The following is a 19,075-nucleotide window of genomic DNA, read 5'->3' as shown; positions in this document are numbered from 1 at the left end:
GACCACATTCTAAGAAACTATTCTGTATTTTTCTCCATGGAAACCATTTCAACAAAATAGCAGAAAGCTACAACATTTAATAAATGTGTTATTCTGATTTTGGTTGGATGAGCGGTTCAAGAAACACATGCATTTTCAGCAAACTATTTTAATAAATACTTTTAAGTAATAGAGCTTTAACCACAAAAAAAAAAACCATGACACCACCAATGTGAAAATGTCTCTCTGTTCTACTTTTTTGTGAACATTTCTCTCTGCTTTACTTTAAATCAAATCAAATCAGGTTTTATTTATATAGCACATTTTAAAACGATTTTTGGTCGAGCCAAAGTGCTGTACATGCAAATAATGAACTGAAACATTACCAGTGAACACAGTGTTCCTGGCATTCCTGACCCTCAATAAAAGCACCGGTTTACTAGTTAGCATCCATGCGGAACACATTTGGCTCTGCGCAGCACAAGATGTTCTTTTGATTCTCAATGAAAACAGCCATTAAACAGTTCATCTGATATCTGATTTACAAAGTTACGTGACCTCACTATGATCAAAAGCTAATTCCATCTATTCTATTCAGTTTCTGAATAACAGCAGGACTTCACTTAATGATTTCAACTTACATCTGACACCATTTTACTAAAGCAATATACAGTAGATAGATTGCAAACAAACATTTATAGGAAAACATTTGTACTATTATTTTAGAGTGAATTTAACGTAGTACTGAAATTCAGTTTTAAGGTATGACTTTACTTGAGTATTTTAATGGGATGCTTTGTTATACTTGAAATGAATTTAAACAAGGTATGTTGTACTCCACTATATTTACAGAAACACATACTAGTTACTTAACTATTTAATATTTTATACACCTAATATATGATGCATAAAACATGATGCATTTATATGGATTATACACCAAACTGTATTAAGCAGATATAATTAGCTTCACCTCCAGCAGCTACAACATTAAGCTGCTGCTTAGACACTAATGCAACGATAACAACTCAAATAAAAGACATTCAATAATGTTACACTCACATAAAACTGTTCAACATAATTAATAACTTTGATAATTCAAGTACATTCAAAGTTTGATAGCACTGTTCCTTTTTCTTTTATTGTATTATCTACTTTCAGATCATAGATTGTTTTAAAGACAGAATTGTCTCTCCAAGTGAAATTTAGATTTGTTCCTGTCCTCGGCGTCAGTAGTTCTGAATGAAGGGCATTTAGCGGACCACCGCTAAGTCCTGTTGCATTGTGCACAAAAAGTGTGAAACAATAGCCCTGATCTCCCTGGTCGTGATTAAGTCCCTTGTACCATCTGTACTGAGGATCAAGAGGAGCATCTGCCTGCTGACCAGTCCCACTGGTGTTTTTGTGATCTTAATTGATATTGCGAAGGATCCGTCAGGGTGTTTCATTTGAAAGATGTTTCATCATTGATCAATATTTAACATTATACGTCTCTGACCAGAGCCTCAGCAGAAACTCAAACCTCTTTATTACTGACTGGAATCTGGATTGGTAATCAATGGTTTTGTACACCTTTTTGTTATGCCAACAAACACAACCCTAAGTGTAATATGACACACGTATTTGTCACAGCAGAAAGGGATAAGAAGATAACACATTAATTACAAATCAGTTTCAAATGAACATACATCTTCTATATTTACCACAGAACATTTGAGAAAAGACTGAGGGCCATCTGAGAAAACACGAGACATTAAAAGCAAAAGAGGAGAGCTGGTGTGCTCAAAAGTATAGCGAGAGAATAATGAGGCAAAATAAATAATTGGTTTCCCAGGTGACGATTGCCTAAAAGATATGAAGTAGTCGTCTATCGCAAGCTTGGTCGAGATTTTTCATTTCAGAAATGTTCAGAAAAGTATTTTTAGAAAACCTATTCGCCTGAACAGCAGGCTTAAAAGATCAAAAACAAGGTTTAAAGAGGGCATCTTTTGAGGTTGAATGTGGAATACATCATTTTAAGTTAAGCATATCTCATTTTGGTTGATTATAATTCCTGAAAGTCAAACCAGGACAGAACCTACATGTGTTTACTTCTCATAAATGACATACTGTTGAAGTTCGTAATTTTCAATATTAGGAGTTTTACAACAAACCTCGTGAGAAGGGATATAATAATAAGGTAATAATAATATAAGGGTCATACCAATTTCAGTTAAATATTTCAGTTAAAAACATATATCACACTTAAATGCCTTACTCCTTACTATAGGGTCAATTTACCACCCGTGTTTGAAAAATAATCTGCCGAAATCACCCAAAAAAGCTGTCCAGCACCAAACCTCCCCAGCCCAAGGCCTTCACAAAGCAACTTAGGAAGGAGATGTCTCCTTCAAGGCTAATGAGAGAAACCTGTCCGACGCAGGAGTGGTGTCACAAGGCCTTACTCATCTCCTCCCAGATTAACTCCCAATTGTTCCGGGTGAACAAAGGCAGCCGGGGAGGAAACCAGCCCCCTGAGGGCCAGATGGTCAGCGTTCAGAGCCCCCTGACCCCTGCAGCCCTCTCCTCTCTGGCAGGGCTGCGCGTGCTCGGGGCGAGACGGCCACCCAGCGTATCCTCAACCCTCGTATACTCAGATAACACTGTACTAACTGTCTGACCTAAAGCATGTTTCTTATAAGTATGTTCAGAGGATGCATGTTGCAGGAGAGTCTGGAATAACAAATGGGCAAATAATGGCAACAATCAGGCTTTTAGATGTTGTTCTGATCACGGATTAAGATGTTTTAACCGGGACTAAAACCACCAGACTCAGGGATAGTTTCATCCCACAGGCCATAAGACTGTTAAACACCTGAACCTTGGAAAGAACATCCATAAACATTCATCGGTTTGCATTTTACAAATTATTTATCTAATATATCATATTCCATTTATTTGTATACTCTTCTTGCAGTATTTCTATTCTATTTTATTTGTATTTACTTGCACTATTTTATCTGTTTTATTTTTGTTCTATGTCATATATGTTGCACTTTTGGAGGAGCCTGTGACCTAAGTTTATCATTGACATATCTACACTGTAGCTAATGTACAAATGACAATAAAGCCTTGAATCTTGAATCTTTAAACTAAACAAATTGAATTTCTTCACCTAGAATAAAATTGTTGGATATTTAAATTCTAAATAGTTGCTGTTCAGTCGCTTATTTGACATTACAGTTTCTCTACAATCTAATTAAATGAACCCTGCTGTAGTTTGCAGGATCCTGTATTGTGCATGTAATTAGTGGGGTCAGTGGGGTAGTGGAGATCGGAGGAATGCAACCTTTGGGACATGAAACATGAGGAATGGCAGATTAGATTTGGTAAAGACCGACTGGTTTGCCTGTAATTACAATGACGAACCACCAAAAAATATCTCTGGGTCCTGGTTATCTATGACTTTATCTCAGCTGCTGAAGCCTGTTACAACAGTGAGCCTTAGGCAACTGTAAAAGTATTCAACAGACAAACATGTGCATGTGTGACCTGGATCCACTTGAAATGACTGTTAACGATTAATCAGTAGTGACATTTTCCAAGATTAAATAAGAATTCTATAGAAATGTATTCCCGTTGCCAATAAGAACAGGTAAGCGTGACATGAGATTTTGAAGGAACAAAGATTAGACCCGTTACAGAGAAAATTTACGTTATTAGGGCCTGTTCCAATGCTGGGAACGGTTTCAAACTAAGACCCTAAACATCAGGAAGAATAGGAGGTCAGGAGAGTTTGTTATGTTCATTTGGATGCTGTTATGATACAACTTGGCATCTCATGTGACTTATAGTACTAAATTACGTATGCCAGGTGGGTGGGGAAAAGCATATAATGTGTGTGATATTTGTATAATGGGGGCTTTTGGTATTATTGCCCTGTTGTACCATATTTGACACTAATACAAATAAGATCTGATCTGCCTCTCGTCTCATCCTTTCTCACCACTACAATGGTAAAATCAGCATTTAAGGCAAAAATAGACTGATTAACACTACTTTAAATACAGATTAGACCATGTGTTGACTGTTGATTTAAGTAAGGTTTCAATTAACTTATTTTCAGCTACAGGTTTGCCAAAAGTTAACTGACACTCATATCACACTGCAAGATACCTCATTAAACTGAGATGTACACATTTGGGGGCGAGTCCTACTGACAGCCAAACCATTAGGCAATGCTCTTAATTTGTGATAACAAAATGGAGCAAATAATCAACAGGTTCAACAGATACAAAATATATTCATGCAGTATGCCTGGCATACAAACAGGCTTTACTGACCGGCTTTGCTTAGGATGTGATGATATCTTATTTCCTTTCGTTATTCTTAATTTAGGCGAAAAAAACCTCCTGCTTAGCTTTAATATAATGTTAATAAAACACTAACTTCAAGCAGCTGTTCCAGCCCTGTTGACCGACCTGATAACAGGCGACCACCCTCCGGAGAGCGATCCCAGCCTGATCCTTTTTATGATCACTAGCATGCTCCCTTATGACATGCGTTTTAAGCAAGAGTGGAGTTACGGAAAAACCACTGCACGCCTACCTTTATCTGCACGCAGAGTCGGTGTTACACGGTCGTGTCCACGTAGAGTCGGGTGTGTGGGTTAAATGTTGGTCCGTGGCTGGTTGAGCACCGCCACCTCACTGCTATGCTGCTGCCGTCGCTCTGCTGCCACAGCTGATCTGCGCACGGAGAGGGAGCCGCCGAGTGACGTCACGGAGCTACTGTACGCACCGTTTGGTTCATGAGGAGAAGTTCGCATCAGCTTGTTTCTGCTAAAGGAGGAAAACAACACAAAGGATTAGTCAGACAAATAACTAATACGTCACAAATGTTTTTCTTTTAAATGTTATATTCTGTTTAAAGCCCATCTTATTCTAGTTTACATGTATATAGGTTACTTCTTCATTACTTGCACATTGGTCACTTGCAAAATACTCATGCAGTGTTTTATTTATATTCTATTTTCTTATTGCATTATTTTGTATTGTTGTATTGTTTGATGTCCTTTATTATGTTGCATTGTTGAAGGAGCCTGGGACTAACACTTTTCATTGACATAACTACACTGTAGCCAATGTGCATTATGCCAATACAACCTTTGAATCTAAATAAAGTATGAATGTTGAGGAAGGTGGAGTAAACAGAGGCAGACGTTATACTAGGCCTATAATAATAAGGTTGCTCTCTAATACACTTTTGTTTTATTGCAATACACACAATGGCATGCATATACAGCAACTACAAATCAATTATAAGGAAGTAGAACATTACAAAATAAACAGATAGACAAAACAAATCAAACATCCAAAATATGATTGAATAATTCATTGAATGATAGATACTTACACACATCCATGCATGCTGTGGAAAACAGTTATTATGAAGGAAATGTCTAAAATGTTGGACACAATTCATAAAGACACCGTTGTGCCGTATTTATCAGTCTATTTAAGGTGAAAACATCTCCCTCAGGTGGCAGATATACAGAACTTATACATTGATATAAAGAGCTTCATATTGCGTAGATTTAAAAAAAACAAAAAACAATTCACAATTTTTTTTAATTTACTGGTATAAATAAAAATAATATTTCTTTTAAGGAGCACGCTTCACGTTTTTTTGTTTTGACAATGTTAAAATCATGGGTCTTAAGTTTCTGAACACAAGTGCTTTGTCATGTTAAAGTTGAACACCACCGCCCTCTGTTGGCTCACATGCCGAATGAACGCTGGAGGAGGCTGATTGCAGCGTAAAGAAGAAAGGGGATTTGTTTTTAAAATAGCTTTGTATAACTTGCTTGATATTTAATTTGATATAGGTGGACGCTTATGTGAGGCCCTTACAATCATTGATTCATAAAATAATTAAATGATTCAATTAAAAGGTAGGTAGTTATTATCTAGCCACTATTTCTTATAAAAAGTGAAGCTTTTGCATCAAACAAATAGATAGGACATGTGACTATAATATAATAACTATAACTAAAGTCTTATTTAAGTGTTGATTACATGTCACACCATTAATCCAAATCTGCAAAGTAACTAAATATATTAAATAAATGTAGTGAAGGAAAAGTACACAATTACCTCTGAATTGTGGCGGAGTAGAAGTACAATGTAGCATTTTAATGGAAATACTCAAGTAAAGTACACGTATCTTAAAAATTGACTTAATTACAGTAGCCTATTTGAGTAAGTTAGTGTAACTCTGCTTCCTATTGACAATGACCCTTGCAGAAATATCCATTCACCTTTATGTACCTTAAAGGATAGAATATATTTGAATAGGGCATAAAAAAACAAACAATATAAATATGACACATCATAACTAAGGGTAGGCTACATGATAGGTAGGCTACTTACTATCACTGAAAGGCAAATCGAAATGGTCTGCATAAAAAACGTTTCGAAATTGTGAAGTACACAAAAGCTTTTCAAAAAACCCAAACATTTTAAAGGAAGAAGGCAAACATTTGAACACTAATACTAAATAAATGGTTCTTCTCCCCTGGGTTCTCATGAGATGCTCACGGTTAGCCCACAGTGTAACATTGTGAACAGCAACATGTTGCTATCAGTCTGTGAACTCTTTGAATGCACTTCGTCAGGGCGCATGCGCAGTGCTTGACATTTTGAAGTTGCTTCTCCGGGGTGTTTGAACAGGAAGGCGGACATGTTGGTCAGGCTGTGGGAGAAAATCGGGCATCGTCTGCTGTTTTTTTCCGAAAACTAACACATATCTAAAGCCGATTTGTATGCCTTCGACCTGAGAGATGTATCTATGTGGACGGGAAACAGTCGACAGTCATTGACAGTGCACGGGATGCCGCGGAAGCACTGCCGTTAAACGTTGTAACGACTCCGTGTTTAAACTGATCAAAATTTGGAAGAAGCAGAAGTTTTTTTCCCACCACTTCTACTTTTGAGCTGTCAGAATCTATTGTCGTTTTCTGCAAGGGCCTGGCAAAATATGGGAACGAGTCTGGACTAACATATCCGTAAACTGTGCTTTTCAAAAAGACATTACATCTAACTTTTAATTGCCTTTTGTTTGGATGCACCAACATTTTAAGCCCTTATCCTCAGTGGCATCCTGCGGAGGCTGACTAATCTGTCGCCGACTTTATCTTTTGCCACTGAAGTTGTTTGCAAGGAAAACATCTTTCGACTCTGAAAATGTGGCTTTTGTACATTCAACGCAATCTTAAACGTTTCATCGTCTGTGAAAGCTGCAGGAGAACGATGTCTTTTCTTTGAAGTGCCGTGTAAAGTTCACCCGAAGAAAGGAACATTTGGCTAGCTAGCTACCGCTGGCTGCTGCTAAAGCTAGCTAGCCAGCCTTCTGCCTCGCCAGTGAGCTGTTTTTGTTCACAAACCAACATCGGGGCTGAGTTTAACAGCAAACATGTCTGCTGGGGAAAGCATGGCGGCTCGATTTGAAAAAATCGATGCCATGTTGAAGGACCCAAAGTCAGAAGTAAACACGGATTGTCTTCTGGTAAGTTTGTAGTTTGCTAGCTGCTGGCTAGGCGGCTAGCGAGTCAACCATTCGGGGTCAGTCTACTCCTTGGAGCAGAAATTCTTTCCGAGACCAACAAGTCTTCTCAATTGTCACTGAAGGAATGTGCTGATATTGTCACTGACAGGCCAGTTTTACTCACACACTAAATCACGATAAAACACCTGTGTGTTCGTGTTTATATTAAAGATTTGCAATTAGAAAATAATCAGTAGTTTGATACTTCAGTCATAAACTTGCAGGCAAAAGCAATAACGTGGTAATTACTTGCATTAGGTTTTATGTTAAAAGATGATGTACTGTCAGTACTTGACAAACTAGCTCTAATAACTCATCAGAAATGAAAAGTGAGGTGACAGAACAAGACTGACATATGGGAACCGTGTTATTGTTCTCAACAATACAGAACACTGGCCAGGCCAGGTAAAACAAGTCATGTTATTAGATCTAATCAACTGTATTGGTCTCCTTCACCCACTACAATCTGATTAGGCTCTGTGGTGGCATTATTTAGCTTTTTTAGATCACTAGGAAGTTGGTGGTCAGGTGCTGTTTCTCTAGAAATACTTATCTAAGCTTAATTTAAAGTGATAGGGCTGCCAGCAGCCTGTTGTAACCTGCAGACCTCCAGCTGCATCAGTTCACCTGCTGGAGGTCACTGGCTTCTTCCTGTATACACTTGACAACTCATGAAGTGACTCTTCTGTCTGAAGAAAGAAGGCGTTTGCTGCCACGTGCTAAACCCCAAAGCAACACCTTCATAGGTTTGTATTACAAGAGGCAATCCCAGCAACTGACTCACCATGGAGTGGATGCCAAGGGGGACGTTGTTGAGTCAAGTGTTTGTTGATATCAGGATCCTTTCAGCTTGGGTGACAGTGGAGTGTTTTCACAAGAATTGTTGCTCTCATGGGAGCAGTTGCACTCGTATGTTTAGTGTGATGAAACAGACATTCATATTGGTAATTAGATTGCACATTTCGGTTTGAATTTCACCAGAAGTATGACAGTTTTACTCCAGCACTGAATAAACAAAGAGTGACTGGTACTTCTTAATCTGCGTGTACAGTAGTTTTACTGTAACTTAGTCAGGTAGTAGTTTTGTTGTAACTCATTCAGGTGTTGTTCACGTTAGGTCATACTATTTGATGAATGATTCCTGGATCTTCATTGGATGTATTAGCCTGTGGTCTGACTTAACAAGCAAAGGAATATTGGGGAAGCAGTCTGTTTCGGAAAGGGGGCTTGTCCTAAAACACCACCCACACGGCCAACATGAAGTGTTTGTGTACAGGCTGCTCTGGATAGCTGTCTTTTGAAAAGAAAACTTTCTTAGTCTCTGTGACCTCCCATCCTGTTGCAGAAAAAGGCAATTAAACTCACCTAAAAAAGTGCACACGTTCTGCATTTTTAATGGCAAAAAGCTGTGGGGACTGTTCCTGCTGGCAGCCACACACACAAGGGTGTTGTTCCTCTTTTTTTCCCTTTTCTGCAATCTTGCCTGATCAATGAATGGAGGCCTTTTGATGAGGCTCTCTCTGCCACCATGCAACTCCACCCACAGCTTAATAAAATTCCATGCTAATCAAATAACCTCTTGTCTTTGACTGGTCTGGAGTTCCCTGTGTGTCCCAAAGCCATTCTGCACGTCTGGAGAGAGTTGAGCCCAGACAGGCAGCTCTGAGGTAGCAGGGTGTGGGCTCTTCGTTCTACCCATAAACCAAAATTATGTGGACTGAAGACTCATGTTTCTAAAGGCCCGTGAATCAGGACATTTAACTCATAAAGCAGCCGACATGCTTAGCTATGAGTAATAGGTTCCATCAGAATACACAATGCAAGCCTTTTACTGGCCATGTTGTTGTACCTGGGTCCTTAGCTGGCATTGCTTTCTGTCTGAAGTATAGCACTGTTGGGCCTAACCGTTTTCCGATGGAAGCCTGGTCTGTGTTGTGTGATGCTGACATTTGGCCTGCACCTTACCACTCAGCTCTTGGCCGGCCCATTGAGCACAGTATTCCAACCCTGCAGCCCTTATCTTCACCCCCTAAATAAATCCTGCTTGGAGAGAAGAGTACCTTATCTGAATGGGCTGCCCCCTCCCCGATTATCGTGCTCTATGCAGGACTTTTAAGAGCCAATCTGAACAGACAGAATTCCTGACATTGTGATGTGAACGACATTAAGGGTCCTATCATTGTCTATCTTTATGTTTTCTGTTGGAGACAATCAATATGTAGTGTTTCCATTAGGTTACTGCTTGGGGGGGGGGGGGGGGGGGGGGGGGGGGGGGTGCGGTGCTGCTGTCTGAGCGAGGGGGTGGCATTGGGATATATATTTTTTAAATCCTCTGGAACAGAGAGAGGAGCTGTGGATTATTGTTATTGATTAATGCATCAGTGTTTCTTAGGGTCAAAAACACTAAACTCCCAATTTAAAATGAAAGCATTATTTAATAAAAGAGCACGTGTTCAATGTGACAGTTGATATAGATTAGTTGCAATTTGGTGCTATGTATATATATAAAAAATATATATAAAACACTTTTAAACACCTTGAATTTCAGGGGGGGTGCGGGGCTCCGTTGGTGGGGCGCAGCGCCCCTCCAAGACAATGGTAGGGGAAACACTGATATGTTTCATCAATTGTATCAAATGATATGTCTGGATTAAACGTGTTAGCCTTAGTTAGTTGTTAGTTGCTTTCCGCTTGGTGGTTCCCTAGTAGAGTCAGTCATTACTTTGTAAATTAGAATACTTGCTATTTGTTGATTTTTTTGAAACTTATATCGCGTAGGCTCTGCTTTTGTTTGAAAAAGATAAAGGCATTTGTTATTGTTCTAACTATTACTTGGGGTGCTATGGCTTCTCTGTGTCTTGATTCCTCTTTTAGCTGGACTCAATATCTGTAATAAGTAGGGATGCACGATAATTATCGGCCCGATAATTATCGGCCCGATAATTATCGGTCCGATATTAGGAATTATGACGTCATCCCGATAAACCCGATACCAGTATTAATAGCCCCGATAATATACAATATATTTTTTGGGTAAAAAAAAAAGAAAAAAATACTGCGGTGTGGGTGGATTGGGATGAGGGGCGCTTGTTTTTCACTCGGCTCCTCCCGTTTTGCCAGTACTGTGGTATTAGTGGTTTAGGAAGAGGGGAGTTTTTCACAAATCCAGCGCTCCCTAACTCGTGAATCCAGGACAGTAAACAAACATGTTGTCGGTGGTATGGGCGTTGGAGCTATGTGCAACTCAAGGCATATGCTCGAACGGGAGCTGCCTGGACGCTGCAATCATGTTGCGCACTATCCGTGCTGAGTGTGCTGACTTTTCGTACAATGTCCCACTGTCTGGCTTCCTGCATAAAGTCAAGTGCTCGGCGCAGTTGTGGCGAAATGTCGCTCCTCTGTTTTCATTTAAACAGCTCCGTATATCCGTTAGCGCAGCTAGCTAGCACCAGATGCTAACAACAACAATGCACGTAAGGTCTCTCTCTCGCTCGCTCGGGCCACACATACACACACCCTCCCGGTCCTCCCAACAGCCAGTCGGTGCCTGCCGGTGAGCGTGGAAGTGTGGTCTGCCACAAGCGGGCGGCAGGAGCGGGGCTGTCAGCATCAGCTTGTAGATGGTATTTTAAACTCGATGCGCTCTGAAACTACGGGGCGGCCGAGGAAAAAAAATACACATGCGTTATTCGCGTTAAAATAATTAGTGGCGTACATTTTTTTTTGTTATCGGTATCGGTCTTGAGAAGCAGGAAGGTATCGGTATCGGTTTCAAAAAAACAATATCGTGCATCCCTAGTAATAAGAGTAGTCTAATTACAGGAAACTGTTAGTACTTGCTAGTAAACCAGAATTGTAGACAGTGATTGAAAGTGTGAATGCGGCATGTGCATGCTTGTTTGGATGCTCTCATTTATAAGTGATTTACAATGCAACAGTTGAATAGGCTGAAACAGTTAAATCAATAACACCACACTGTTGTACATGTGGTGTGTCACTAATACAAAAGGGCAAATTAAGCTTTGTGCTAATTAAAATGTGTTGTTCCCTAGAGGCAATTTAAAGAGGAACATTACATTTAAGGATAGACCTATATCAGTTTTCCTTTTTGCAGGTTAATGTCTGCCTTTATTTCCAACTCAAAAAGTCCAACTACAATATATTTTCATTAATTGGAAGAAATTCCTTATTTGTACATTTGTCAACTAGTTAATGGTGCTTTTTGGCAAAAAAAATATATAAAGTAAAACTTGTTAATGTAAAGCGTTACTTGTTTTATATGATTTATTTCACCTCCAATCTAGCCCAGTCTAAAATTGGCATGTCTTTCCTTTCTAGAAATTCCACCCAATTCCTAGAGTTTAAGGATTCAAAAAGAAGCTATAGCAAACACAGGGTCTACAGATTGTTTCCATGAAGGTCCTTTGTACCGACGGGGTCATTTTTCAGTCACAACTGCCTACTTTTGAGTCATGAGAATGATTTGTAGAACCATTTTACTGGCGCGCTCCCTAATTGCCTTGCATAGTCAATCTGCTCTGGCCCAAGTTGAGTATCAGCCGGAGTACAGTCACTCCTTGTCTTGCTGTGTGTGTAGAGTGCCTGCCCTTGTTCTACTGACCTTTGCCTTTAATGTACAAACCTTACCTGAAAGGTGTTGTCAGCACTGATAAAGCAGCTATAGTTGCTTCTCATCTTGGTGACAGATCTGCACAGTTTTGAGCAAGATGATTGTCTGTATTAACACAACTTGACATTTGTACAAGCCGGGTAACCTTTTGCCTTTTACTTGACATATAACTCGGAGATTTTGTAAAATCCTTTTCGGAAACTTTTTAATCTGGTGCAATGCATGACATGAGATCATTGTTATGGCACATACTGGTTTGTCATACAAGTTGCTTATACTTTACATTAGTTACACCAGTAACCACTTTAACAAAGAATCCTTTTAGATTTGTTAGTTGCGCTGCGCCCGCCAACAGAGCCCCGCGCCCCCCTGAAATTCAAGGTGTTTTTGTTTTTTTATATATATAATTTATGTGCATGTTAATGTTTCAGTGTCTATTTTCTGCAGCTTTGACTCGGATAACGACTGACTTTCATGAGTTTAGTATTTTTGACCCAAAGAAACACTGATGCATTCATAAATAACAATAATCCACAGCTCCTCTCTCTGCTCCAGAGCACCCCCCCCGGCCAGGCAGCACCCCCCCAAAGCAGTAAACCTAGCGGAAACGCTGTATATATACTAATATATTGTTATATTAATGCCCAGCCTTGTTATTGTCGGATGATGTTGTAGCTTCCAGGAGACACTGATTTTGAAACGCATACTGGATTCACAGAGTTTACAGCATTCCTCGAATACAACACAATTTGTTGTTGTTCTATGTTCCCTGCTCATAGCTAGCTACTAGGGCTGCACGATTTTGGGAAAAAATGCGATTAGCGATATTTGTTTTTAAGCGACCCAACGGAAGTTTATTGTAAAATGCGGCCATAACTCCGGCTAGGAAGGTCGTATCAACGTACTCCCGTCTCTAGCACCCCCGCAGCCCGAGCTACGAGTGAAAGAACTAAACTTACATGAAACTTCCGTTGGGTCGCTTTAAAGTCAAGCTTCAGTTTAAGATTCACCCTGTAATAGAAACATGTGATGGAGCATTACTAACCTGACTCAGATGCTTTGTTTCACCAAACCATCTAAAGCTCCATTGGAAGCCATTTGGAAAGGGCAGGCACTTTCAAAAGCACTTGGCAGGTGATTGGATCAATCTGTCTATCACCTTCTATCATGGGCCACTTCTGATTGATTAACAATGGCTGGTACATGTGGAGAACAGCACTTCTGATTGGTGTGGATGACTGACACACAAGAAAAAAAGATAAAAAAATTGTAATAAAAAAAATCGCAGGCTTTGCGATTTGATAATCGCATCATTTAAAATCGCGATTTTGATTTAAAATCGATTAATCGTTCAGCCCTACTAGCTACATAATATAAGAATGACGAAATGTTCACTTTATCTTTCAATCCTACTATCATTTTCATAGCGTTCTGCCTGGAGGCGGCCAAAGCACTTTAAACTTTTGCAATGCAGACGGGAACCATTTGAACTATATATGTAATTTATAGTTAAAAACTGTACTATTCCCCCTCCCCCCTTTAATTATAAATTACATACCCTTGAGTTGAAAAACATGTATTTGGGTGGTTACGGTTATTGTTACCATTTGATCCATCCCTATTGTCAGAAAGCGTTCAGGGCTGTCAGTTGTAAACTGCTCTCCTCAGCTCTTCAGCTAAGGGAACAACAATTGGCTGAGCTATTTGTAGCTCTGCATTCCCTCAACTGACTCGTTATGTGCAGTAATGCATACTAAAATGATCCAGTCTTTTAATAATGGAATGCTCTATCCTTTGATTCACCCATTGAACTTTACAGCCTACTACTCTACTTTCATCTCATATCTTAAGGGCCCCAGATAGTTTGTCCCACTTCCAGAGGAGGACTGTGCGACCCAAGTCCTGTGAAGATGTTAAAAAATGAGCTGAGTCGATGTTTAATTAGACGGTTATTTATTGGGTCAGAAATCCTGTGCAGAGCAGGCAGGACAGCAGAGTTTTGCTCGAGAATCCAGAACTCATCCATCGGAAACACGTGAGTCCTCTCCACTGTTGCAATACCTCAATTATATTTTGACATGAGAGCATTTGTGACAGTGATTCTCGCTCACTGGGACCTCATAAGGAAATGGAATGCTCCGGTTTTGCCACCCCTGGGTTCACTGTCACTGCCATTTATCCAGTAGAGTTGTTAGATATGCAGTCTTTCTAGGTAAGTGGGATTGTCTGTCAGTAGATATTATATAAAGCAAGACTGTACAAAAGGAGTTTGGAGCAGGAACCTAGTTAAAAAATACTCAAGTGGATCTCAGTGATACCAAATCCCAAACAGATAGATATGTATTCCCTTGTAGTTCTTCCTGTATCTGAAACTAAGCAGTGACAACGCAATGTAGTGTTTGTTGTTTTGAATGGCTCCATTGGTTTGTATGATCACATTTGGTGTTTTAGTCACAGCCTGCAATGGAACTGCCTTTATTTGCTTGGCAAACTGAAGGGCTGTCTGCACAACTGCTCGCATGTGGAAAGCATATTGTCTTAAAGAGGTGGCAGAAAAGGAAGTGAGAAGTAGGTCTGGACTTAGACCAGTCCACATGCCTTGTGCTGGCATGCAGAAAGGGATGATGTGGCTGAGTCTCCCATGGAAATGTTAACTCAGACTTTAATGTCTGGAAAAGAGCTTGTGTGTGTGGATCCGTCTCCTAAAGCTTAAACACATATTTGCCATATGTAATGCCAACCACTGGCGTGTGCATTTTAAAATACCGATACCTTTTTTATTATTACCACATTTCATGAAAGGTGATGGGATGGTATTTCATATTATTATTTAGTAATCCCAAGGATGTGTCGCCCTCTGGCTGAAGCAGCATTAGCAGAAACAAGATAAGTCCTGCAAGTTTGGTTTCTCAGCAATTTCTCCAAAGATTACGGCATAATACAGCTTAGCCTTTGGACTATACCAACACTTGAGTAGCTTTAATGCACGCTTTTTCCTCTGATTATAATAGGAATGATTATTGTGTATGTTCTATTTTAACATTACAATTCTCACTTACTTTTTTAGATGTTCTTCAAATGGTTGTGCTCTTGCCTGGTGAATTCAGGCCTAACCATACAGTGAATGAGGGTGTTTTAGACGCTATATTCACATATATGTAATATTTGATACCTTTCTGTGTTAATATGTATATCTGCACTTTCTTTCTTTTCCATTTTGTCTTTTCCATTTGAACATTGATGCCAATTTTCCTTCTGTTTGCATGGAAAGCTGAATCCTTAGCCCTTGGAAATGTCAGCTGCAATAAGTGCAGTAGAAGTGCTTATGTTAGGAACCGTTACCTCTGGAAATGACTCTGAATTGTTAGCTAAGAAAGAGCTTTGTCAGTGATTCTGGACCATGAACCTCATATTTTTCAGTACATCCTGGAATCATATTTTGAACTCAGCCATATCTGTGTTGCTGGCTGCTCCATCTCACCCAGCGGCAGAGAGGTCTGACGGCTAAAGACTGATAGTGACAGAGGATGTTTGGCCTCTGACCCTCAGCCTGGATGTTCATAAGTCAGTTAGCAGTTAGATTGGTTTCATAATTATATATTGGATAGTGATATTAAACAAAATGCTGATTTTTATTTACACACTGGCTTTTTTTCAATGATATACTGCTGATGTGTGAAGCATTCAAGTACGCATGTGAGGGTGGGCCAATATGGCTGTTTTGCGAGGCGATATCAAGTAATCACAGTTAGAGTTTTGTATCATTGTTGTGCTTTTGTAGCCCGGGTGGCCTTTGTGGGCAGTCTTGCATTACTACGTTATAGAAAAAGTCGATTTTTCCATAGGTTTCAGGTATTAAATATGCTAGAATATCTTAATTCATAACTGGTTTCCTGCGTTTACCACAGCATTGACCATATCACTGTTTCGTGAACACAAATGCATATATCTAATATTAGGATTTAATCTATATGGCCCACTCCAAACACCTCTGTATCTCTCTTTCCATGAAGATAGCTGACACCACAGCAGAGATTTAAATGCTGAGATTCAATCCTGGATCTGTTGCTGCTCTCACACCCAGTGCTTCACACTCTTACTGCTTCAGAAAGCTAATTTACAGTTTATTCCTAAAATCCAATTAGTTCAATTAAGCAATTTGATTCTTTTGTGTCCTCCCAGTGTTTCTCCGACTGAACCCGGGTATTTGTCACACTGTTGTCTCAAGACTCATAGCATGCCTGTCTTCAGAATTTCTTTGTTTCTTCCTTCATTTGTTCTACTATAGGGCGAGCCAGGCCCCCTTGCACCAGCCCTCCCCTTCCTCCTCCTTTCCGTCATAGTGTTAGGAACTCTAGTGCTGATTGAAAATAAGGCTCACTGTGTGACTCTGTACTTGGGATGGATTTTTTTTTCCTCCCTTCCTTCACTTTTTGTTGAGAACTTGTTTGGCCGCATACCTAAAATAGCGCTCTGACGTGTACAGTCCTGTTAAGGAATGTTACTGTGGCTGTCCAGAGTTCTCTGCGGCAGGAAGTTATGCAAACGTGCATTGCTGAGCACAGAGCCTTGTGATTAGGGTCTTGAAGGACTCGGTTCTTCAGCTTTTCTTCCCAGTGCAGGCTGGCTGGATACCGTATGGCCAACAAGGACCCCTTTTCCTCCCATGTGTACATTTGCCTCGCTGAAAGTCGACTGTATGTTTTCTCTGAGCAGATGATGGCTCTCAGCTCAGCCATGTGTGTTGATCACAACCTACCCTCTCATTAATTTCCCACATTCTGTCTACGTTGCCTTTGTTCTTCCCACCAGCCATTCCTCACCTCCCATTTGCCTCTTTCCCTGCTCCCACCCATCCCGCAGGGCGCTTGCTTGTTTTATGTCTCAAAGAGGGGAGGGGGGGTATGGCCCTGACCTCCAATCAGGTTACTTAAGAGGATTCCTCGCCTTGTCTGAGCTGCTGATTCACCATGTGTCATCATTGTTTTGCTCAGAGAAGCAAAAATAAATCCTTTGAATATTTCACCAGCATCATTCACTATACAGGAATGACAAGATTCTTTCTATGACAGTGAGATCAGAGCAGAATGTAGCCAAGTAAATAAAGGTGCTTATTTGATATACTATGGGCAGACCAGCTGTAATATTGACCTCAAACCTTTTTCAGGAAAAAAACTGCAAGCTCGGTGACCCATGGCTACGGGTTAGAAGATGCTCAGTTTCCACATCTGGCTCACACCCGCCAGAGGGAATACATAACAGTATGTCATGCTCAAGTGCCAGTCTTCTTTCAGCCATTCTGGATTATGGAAGATTAGATTAAATCCTGCCAGCAGCATTTATTCTCCTGCCTAGCTAGACATAATCTGGTCTGTCTTGTGTGTTTTAGCTCTTGGAAATAACTCCAATAATGTAGTTGTCGCATCATATTTAAAATGGATATGTGTGCACTGGCCTTTTCAATTTGATTTAAAGACACCATCATTCTTAACTCCTATTTTACAACTAACAGGAACTGTGCAGCTCAACGTCATGAAAGGGTTTCTAACGAGGGTTTGTGGGTGTTGCAGCACTCGATTGTGCTTTCACACGGTTTGCCTCATCTGTATGACTTTTGTTGAGGCCCTAGTCATCGAAAAGTACCTAAGTTACATTTCTTCAGTACGTTTTAATAGATACTTTGTCACCAGGGTGGGACATATTGCCATTGGTCATCCAGCCAAAACAAGCCACTTCTTATGCAAATACAATGTGTATGTTTACCTTGCCATGAGTGTCTCAGTATGGAGGCCTAGTTTTGCACCTATTTCTGATATGAGTTGTACATGGAACTCAGAGAAAGCTGGTTTATTATACCCCTGTGTCGTGATGAACTGTGGCATTCTGGTTAGCTATTTTTGCATGCTGTATGTGAAACATTCTTTTTCACAGTGTCCATGTTTGCTCTTTGGCTTCAAGGTTTTCAGCAGTATGGCTCATAAACACATTTCTGTTCAGCAGCTGGCAGAAGCCCCCAGTCATCATAACCTTTCAGAGTGCATATGCTCTCATGTACACTTTCAGTAACATAGCCCTGACGGTAATTAGACCAGACAAGTTTCTTTAGTTCTTCAGGCAATGGGTCTTTTACAGTTAATGTTAACTTTCTATAAAAACAATAGCGAGTGCTTAAGTTATCCATTCTATTAATTGTTAGAAGTGGCATTTTTTCTTTATTCCTGACAAGCATTTATAAAGGCACACCATGGATTTTAAACACTCTGCCAGCATTACAATAATACTTTAGTGAATTTAAATACACTTTAGTACTGTCCATTGCAGGCGACATTTAATAGACCAATGCCACTTCAATAGATCTGTTTCTAACCACTTAAGAAACTGAATATTTACAGCAGCACTGAAATCCAGCTATTGACAATACATGATTGTAATCCAGGCTGAAAGCCGACTGCTTGCATTATGCAGAAGTCTTTTTAAAGCCGTTCTTCAGAGGCCTGACAGGACTCTGTGTTTGCTTTTTGCATGTTGTGTGTGTGTGATGTCACTGATGTGGTAGACACAGCAGCATTGTTTGCCTGGTTGTTAACCCTTTCTCTTCTTCCCACAGGATGGCTTGGACGCACTGGTGTATGACCTTGACTTTCCTGCCCTGAGGAAAAACAAGAGCATTGACAACTTTTTGAGTAGATGTAAGTAGCTCACATCATGCTTCTTCCCTCATGTCCTCCTCTCTATATGTCTTTCACTTGAGCCATTTTTTGTTTGAAGACTGCGGTACATATGGGTATAAGCCTCAGAAAAGAAGGCTGTTATTGGGTCACCGCCTCCATGTGGGCTTGGACACAATAGGTGTCTGCTGCTTAGTGTCCCCAACAAAGGGGC

At 40.1% G+C, this 19,075-nt stretch overlaps 2 protein-coding genes across 3 annotated transcripts in view; one reads left to right on the top strand and one right to left on the bottom strand.

Moving 5' to 3' along the window:
* greb1l (GREB1 like retinoic acid receptor coactivator) overlaps positions 1-4,752 on the bottom strand; it is a 46,186-nt gene extending 41,434 nt beyond the window's left edge. Inside the window, exon 1 of the mRNA XM_034234737.1 lies at positions 4,567-4,752. The gene's annotated coding sequence lies outside the window, so the exon portion shown is untranslated. The remainder of the gene's footprint in view (positions 1-4,566) is intronic.
* A 1,919-nt stretch (positions 4,753-6,671) lies between these two features.
* Positions 6,672-19,075, top strand: part of rock1 (Rho-associated, coiled-coil containing protein kinase 1) — a 35,525-nt gene continuing 23,121 nt past the window's right edge. For both annotated transcript variants that reach the window (XM_034234735.1, XM_034234734.1), the window contains exons 1-2: positions 6,672-7,524; positions 18,801-18,882. In XM_034234735.1, the coding sequence (XP_034090626.1) occupies positions 7,432-7,524; positions 18,801-18,882 (175 nt within the window). In that variant the 5' untranslated portion in view covers positions 6,672-7,431. The remainder of the gene's footprint in view (positions 7,525-18,800; positions 18,883-19,075) is intronic.

Source organism: Gymnodraco acuticeps, unplaced genomic scaffold (assembly GCF_902827175.1).
Source record: "Gymnodraco acuticeps unplaced genomic scaffold, fGymAcu1.1, whole genome shotgun sequence".
Taxonomy (NCBI): Eukaryota; Metazoa; Chordata; class Actinopteri; order Perciformes; family Bathydraconidae; genus Gymnodraco; species Gymnodraco acuticeps.
Note: the sequence above shows the minus strand (reverse complement) of the source record. Positions and strands in the feature narration are given on the sequence as shown.